The sequence below is a fragment of the Sinocyclocheilus anshuiensis genome, unplaced genomic scaffold, assembly GCF_001515605.1.
Source record: "Sinocyclocheilus anshuiensis isolate Anshui unplaced genomic scaffold, SAMN03320099.WGS_v1.1 scaffold101, whole genome shotgun sequence".
Lineage (NCBI taxonomy): Eukaryota > Metazoa > Chordata > Actinopteri > Cypriniformes > Cyprinidae > Sinocyclocheilus > Sinocyclocheilus anshuiensis.
Window position 1 is genome coordinate 861,511 of NW_015540892.1, and position 7,525 is coordinate 869,035.

The window sequence follows — 7,525 nt, forward strand, 5'->3', positions numbered from 1 at the left end:
CCCCGTCACAGGCGATTCTTGAGATTCGCTTTCGAGGGAGTGGCTTATCAATACACGGTCCTTCCCTTCGGGCTGTCTATGGCCCCCCGCACTTTTACGAAGTGCATGGACGCGGCTCTCTCCCCTTTGAGACAGATGGGAATCCGCATTCTCAACTACCTCGACGACTGGCTCATTCTGGCCCAGTCGGAGGCAGAATTAGTATCACACAGGACCCTCCTCCTCAGCTACCTAGAGCGCCTGGGACTCAGGGTCAATTTCACCAAGAGCACGTTGTTCCCCAGCCAGCAAATATCGTTCCTGAGAACAGTTTTCGACTCAGCTCAAATGAGAGCTGTAGTCGCGCCGGAACGGGCTCTGGCCATACGGAGACTGCCGGCCTCCTTCGAGATCGGTACCACTCGCCCTCTCAAAACGTTTCAGAGGAAGCTGGGCCTCATGGCCACCGCGTGTTCCATTCCATGCGTGGCGTCACGGATGCCTGCATTTCAGGGTGAATCAGGTCTGTATAACAGCCCTGGCCCCCTGGACGAACTCTCGCTGGATGGAACAGGGCGTGGCCATGGGAATGGTTTGCAGGAGAACAGTTGTCACGACACAGGATGCGGGGCGCTGTGCGAGGGCATACCAACCTTCAGCCACTGGTCAAAGGCGGAGAAAGGCTTCCACATCAATTGCCTCGAGATGCTAGCAGTGTGTCGAGCCTGTCAGTTCTTCCTGCCAGTCCTAAAGGGGCACCATATGCTAATCCGATCGGACATCATGTTGGTGGTGTCCTACATAAATCGCCAAGGAAGCCTCTCCTCAAAGCGCTTCTTAATTCTGGTAGAGCGCCTCGGCACCCTCTGTGGGCCCTACACCTCTGGCCTCTCGACGGGAGCCTTCAAGCCTCCCAGAGCGAGTTTTAAACACAATTTCAGATGCTAGAGCCCCGTCTACGAGACGCCTCTACGACCTTAAGTGGTCTATTTTCTCCGCTTGGTGTCTAAATGGCAAAGGCCCTCCTACTTCCGATCTATCAAAGGTGTTGTCCTTTCTGCAAGAGCTGCTGGATAAGGGACACTCCCCATCCACTCTCAAAGTTTATGTAGTGGCTATAGCAGCCTCTCATGCCCCTATTGCCAATGCGGGCCAATCGGTGGGCAGAAACAGTGCGGTTGTCCGCTTCTTGAGGGGCACCAGGAGGCTGAATCCACCTCGCCCCCTAACTGTCCCTTCATGGGATCTGCCCACTGTGCTGAGGGCCCTGAAGGGGCCCCCTTTTGAACTGCTACAGTCTACCGACATTCGGTCACTGTCGCTGAAGACTGCTCTGCTTCTGGCACTAGCATCGGTAAAGCGAATAGGGGACCTGCAGGCGCTTTCCATTAGCCCTGCCTGCCTGGAATTCGGGCCTAACGACTCTAAGGTCGTCCTGAAACCAAGGCATGGTTATATACCGAAGGTGCTCTCCACTCCATTCAGAGCACAAGTCATTACGCTCTCTGCGCTTCCTCCCTCTGAAGAGGACAGAGAGTTATCTCTACGAAAAAGCATATGTAAGTGATAAGACCAAACAGAACATAACCCTGACATTACTCCCCTCTCCCGGAAGGTGCGACCTCGCGCCACAAATGCCCCGTCAGAGCTCTAAGAATTTACATTGAGCGTTCTGCCCCTTTTAGACGGTCGGAACAACTCTTTGTTAGCTTCGGTAACCGCACCAAAGGGCATCTGGTCACGAAGCAAAGACTCTTTAGATGGATAGTAGACGCTATCACGCTAGTGTACTTTTCCTTGGGCCTTCAATGTCCCATTGGAGTACAGGCCCACTCTACCAGAGGCATTGCCTCATCTTGGGCATGGTCCAGCGGTGTGTCAATTGCGGATATTTGTGAGGTGGCCGGCTGGGCCTCACTGTCCACATTCGCTAGGTTTTATAACCTGGAAGACCCGACCTTGCAGGCCGGGATCCTTTCTGCTTGAAAAGACACACGCTGTGTTACGCAAATAAGTCTGACAAGAGAGCCCCTGACCGATCGCGCTCAAACGCTCGGGTATTAGTTCACTTGTCAGTTCTCGACCCCTGGGGTGCCGAAGTTGCATGAGTACTCTGGAATGATTAACCAGGCCGGGGGTGACCTCAGGGAGTTCAGCCCGTCTTAGCCTTGGGTTGTTGTTAACGTCTCTATGGGCATTGCTTGCTTATGGAAGTTATGATACTTTGATAGTCGTTCCTCTACCTTAGCACAGCGTGATTGTACTGTGTTCCCATAGTGTCTTAGCACACGCAGTACAAGTGTAGTATCGACAGGGAACATTCTCGGTTACTTACGTAACCTCGGTTCCCTGAGATACGGGAACGAGTACTGCGTTGCTAGCCGTGCTATGTAGCCGCACGACTCAGTCGTTGCTTCAGTCGAAGTAACCTGAGAATCCTGTGGCGAACGCCCGCTTATATAGCCAGATGGCTCCGCCCATTCTGGCGGGCTCTGGCGGGCTTTGTCGCCATAGGCTCGTGCAGCTCCACTGCCAACCCATTGGTTCATTTTTTGTACACTGCATAAACCAATGGCCGTGCAGTTTCACTGCGTGATTGAAAAAAGGCTTCAGTTCAGGGGAAAAAGGCTTTTTCCCATAGCGTCTTAGCAGACGCAGTACTCTTTCCCGTATCTCAGGGAACCGAGGTTACGTAAGTAACCGAGAATGTTCCCTTTCGATACTTCACTCGTACTGCGTCGCTAGACACTATGGGGAACCAATACAATCCCACCGTGTCATGAAGATGTCAATTTACAGTTATTCACTGTAAATTATAAATTCTTTTTCACTTCCAAAAACTGTATACTACCGTAAATGTAATGTCCAATACAGTTTTTCACCATATATCCACCTATTTCCTGAGTAACCGATGAGCGGTGCCATGAAGGATTCTAACTTCCGTTTGGGTGATTTCGTGTTCTGGTCTCCTTAGAAATCCATATTAAAATGGGGTAAAATATATATATTCAATACAACTAAATATAAAAATTCCACATGTAATATTTGATTATTATTAAACATGATTACAGCAATTATTTAAAAAAAAAAACAAGTTCATGTACATACTTCTATGTGTACATTGATATTGACCATTATGTACATTGAAGATTCTGTCCATCTCTATCTTAGGCCTACACCATTCAGGGACAATATGCCATCCCACACCCAGACGTGAGTACAATGTATCTTCTAATCCTTTTTCCCTCTTTAGTGTAGCATTCTTGTTAACCTTTGCTTTTTCTTTTTCATGACCTGCTTTATTAAAATTCATACAACTGATAGATAGGTTTATTTTTATGTTTTTAATAAAAGACAGTTGTATATGAGCTTTTCTCACAGCTTCCCCTTGTTAGTTTCTAGATGAGTTTGTGAAGGTCCAAGCAGGATGCCTTTATTCAGTCATAACTTCTTAGGTGTACTGACCCTCCTCCCTCCCCCAGCAGTTGACAAAGCTCCATCAGCTGGCTATGCAGCAAACTCCCTTTACCTCCCTCGGACAGACCACCCCCGCTTTCCCTGGTACGTACCCAACCCTCCCGCTACACACCCTTCACTATATACCTGTAGGTCTTTCATTCACTTTTGTCTTTCACTCTTCTCCCCCTGGATGGGTTGCATTTTAGTTCCTTAAAGGTACATATCAGTACCTAAGTGGTACATATTAGTACCTTTTGAAAAGATACCCCCCCAGCGACAACTTTTGTAGAGTGTATAGAAATGGATAGAAACATTCCTTAGATGAACAGGCAAAGACATAATATTAAGAAATGTCCTACACTATAAATAGGACATTTATTTTAAAAAGCTGTGGTTGCCAGAATCAGCATATTAAGTTTTACAAAATAATAATAATAATGATAATAATAATAATAATGTACCTAACTTACATTTTAAACTTAAATTTTCAGTATAAATAAATAAATGTACCTAACTGATAAAAAAAAACTAAGTATAATTTTAATTTCAATGCAAATCATTCAAATATAAAGAATCACACAGGGAATTCTGGGAATGTCAGTTTACTTTTTTTTAACAAATGGTTATGCATAAGAAACTGTAAAGTATAAGTAACAATATTTTACTTATTAAGAGTATTTACAATTACATTAAATGTCCCTATACATTAATTACAGGTTTTTCTCTGTATATAGTATAAGGGAACTTACTGTTAACTAATTAACATGTTTTATCATAGCATTTTTAGTCTTTTACCATTAAAATTACAATACATTTTATAGTGTACAGTTTTAACATGGTTAATATTGTGAAAAAATGTTCTCTGTTTCTCAGTTCTTCGGCTCTCTTTCTGTTTCTAGGTGTGGATGCTGGTTCACAGGCCAGTACTCATGAACTCACCATTCCAAATGATGTGAGCATAATTCTTTGTCTTCATTAATGCATTGGGCAACTGTAAAGAAGAATTTAAGGAAGAGTCATTGATTCTGACGTCTATCTGTCTGTATGTTTCCAGCTAATAGGCTGCATAATCGGACGTCAAGGCACCAAAATTAATGAAATCCGTCAAATGTCTGGGGCTCAGATCAAAATTGCTAATGCCATGGAGGGGTCATCAGACCGTCAGATCACCATTACAGGAACGCCTGCCAACATCAGCCTGGCACAGTACCTCATAAATGCCAGGTGAGATTCAAAGCATGCAATGACATGTAACTAATAAAAACAGATGTATTTTAATGCTAAACTAACAATTTTAATTGTAATACTTTTTTAGGGAAAAAATATGAAATATATACCAAAAACGAAACAGAAGAGTCTTATGTTCACCAAGGATGAATTTATGTAGTATTAAAAAAACAGTCAAAACAGTAATATTGTAAAATATAATTTTTTCAATTGGCCTAATGTTTCTTTATCGTGAACACTGTTTGTCGATATGTTTCCATCACCCTGCTTTTATGTGCATTTTAAAGCATCGCATCAGAAACGAGTGATGGAAACGCCAAATTTTGAATAAAAATCCCTTAATTTGCAAAAAAGTTTTTACGCTCGCATGAGGTGGTTTTTGACTTGTCTGAAAAAGGGTTAATGCAAATAATGGGAGATTGAAACGCATGTGCCGAATAAATTCCTCAATGCCAATCAAAAAAGTCATGAGACTTTGCGCTATGGGACGGCAAAACCTGACTAACCAGCGGACCGATCTCATTGCCTAGCATCTGAAATGTTGTTATGGTCATTCTGAAATGCCCAAGTAAAGTCTGTCATCAAAGTATTTCAGTATAATTGCCTCCCAGAACTGTCTTACCCGACTGCATTCCCAAACAGCAGGCATCCACCTCTGAAAGCAATGACCATTTATTGTGTTTCGTCTACTCGCTCTGAGGCGGAAGTAATTTATTATATTTGAAAATTATTATATTCTGTGACTTCTACTTTTCTTAGTGATATATAGTGCCAGTTTATCAGGAAGTGATCATTTTGTTCTCTTTGACTTGTTGGATGGAAACGGTGCTTATTCGCAAATGTTTTATGCGATATTCCAATTTTGCGCTAAAGTTAAAATCGCAACTTTGGATGGAAAACCAGCTATTGACTCTTATGTTGTACATGCTTACATATTGCTTCTTTCTGCAGGTTCAGAGATGTGGCAGCCATGTGGACTGACCCTTCAACCATGACAACCTCCTGAAGTCACATTATGCTCTGTTTATCTAAGATATTCTGGTCTTAAACAGCTGAGGCGGAAGTAATTTATTATATTTGAAAATTATTATATTCTGTGACTTCTACTTTTCTTAGTGATATATAGTGCCAGTTTATCAGGAAGTGATCATTTTGTTCTCTTTGACTTGTTGGATGGAAACGGTGCTTATTCGCAAATGTTTTATGCGATATTCCAATTTTGCGCTAAAGTTAAAATCGCAACTTTGGATGGAAAACCAGCTATTGACTCTTATGTTGTACATGCTTACATATTGCTTCTTTCTGCAGGTTCAGAGATGTGGCAGCCATGTGGACTGACCCTTCAACCATGACAACCTCCTGAAGTCACATTATGCTCTGTTTATCTAAGATATTCTGGTCTTAAACAGTTTTCTGGCCTCATCAGTGTTCTTAAAACCTGGGAATTGATATAGTCAGACATTTGTGTCTCAGGATTGCTGAACTACATTTAGTGTAATTAAGCCAGTTCAATTTATTAATTCCATAGAATAACAAAAAAACAAAACATAGCTTCACCAAACAGGGGCCTCTCTGCAAACTGTATTTATTGTCTACATTGAAGGTCTCTGCAGTAAAAAGTATTCTAATAAGCAACCTGTATTTAGGTAATTTTGGAATTGTGTCTGTGTACAAGAATATGATGCATTGTCTTATTAATTAGATATAGTTTTGAGTTTTAGCACAGAAACTTAGCATGCTGAATGTCTAGCAGTTGTCATTGCGCTTATTTATTTAAATGCTTTCTCAATATTTTGCAGTACTTTAAAAATGTATTCAAGTTATCATACATGTAATGTGAGCAATAAATTGTATTAAAATATGCTTCTTTTACTTCAGTAAGTGGTAAAACAGTTTTAGAAACAGATAAATCTGATTTCCGGTTAATTGTAATTATGGTCACACCTGTGTAGATTTGTTGCTGGTTTATAATTTGTAACAAAGAATATATTTCATACAGCGCACGATATCCATTTTTTTTCTTCTGGTCCTGAAACAATTGTCTGTTCAACATTTGTACAATTACAAACCAGGTGATCTTGTCATGTGTGATTTAATGATTTTAAAGCCTTTCAAAAAAAGACCTGATTGTTTAACTTTTGACATTTTACTTGGCTAAACATTATTGATGTTGACTGTGCTTCAAGTAATTGTAATAGTTTTATGAAGCAATGTACTTTGTTTACATCTTTGTTTAATGCTGTGTTGTGCACTGCAATAATGTGAATAACTGAAAGTGTCAGACATAAATTGTCTAGACTCTAAACAAAAGTAAGATTAACTAATTCATCAGTGGACCACAGAAGAATCGACACTTTTTGGCAATTCAACTGTGATTATACAGTAAGGAAGCAAGTAATAGACGTTGATTTGAATGTAATGATGTGACTTTTTAACAGGCCATTTGCTGTTTAGCTTGTCAAATGTACACCCAGTTCCAGATGGATGAAACAACAGCCTACAGTATAAAACACATGCTCAAGGTCTTTAGGTTTTCTTTTCAAACTTGTCTCAATAGCTAGTCATTACATTGTGAGTTGGATTCACAAGTTGTATATCTACTGTATATGCTCTGTGTTAAAAGTTCTCTGTTCAGAATGTTTATTATTTATATCAAAGAAATGGGCTTTGATGAGTTAAAATGTAATGTATAATTATTTAATGTATACATTTTGGTGTTGACTTATATTTAAGATTTTATGTGATGATTTATGTGACATAAAATGTCATTTTACTGCATTGCAAGAGTTCTTAATAGGAATCCAGTGAGTTCATGTAAGTTAATATGTATCTGTTTCTGTAATTTCTAGTGGCTAATAGA

General features: G+C 40.9%; 1 protein-coding gene across 1 annotated transcript in view; it reads left to right on the forward strand.

The window, feature by feature from the left end:
- The window catches only part of LOC107688822 (poly(rC)-binding protein 3-like), a 22,598-nt gene extending 15,634 nt beyond the window's left edge, over positions 1-6,964 (forward strand). The window contains exons 9-14 of the mRNA XM_016486603.1: positions 3,151-3,192; positions 3,465-3,540; positions 4,338-4,390; positions 4,493-4,662; positions 5,617-5,698; positions 6,056-6,964. Of these exons, the coding sequence (XP_016342089.1) occupies positions 3,151-3,192; positions 3,465-3,540; positions 4,338-4,390; positions 4,493-4,662; positions 5,617-5,671 (396 nt within the window). The 3' untranslated portion in view covers positions 5,672-5,698; positions 6,056-6,964. The remainder of the gene's footprint in view (positions 1-3,150; positions 3,193-3,464; positions 3,541-4,337; positions 4,391-4,492; positions 4,663-5,616; positions 5,699-6,055) is intronic.
- The last annotated feature ends 561 nt before the right edge of the window (positions 6,965-7,525 follow it).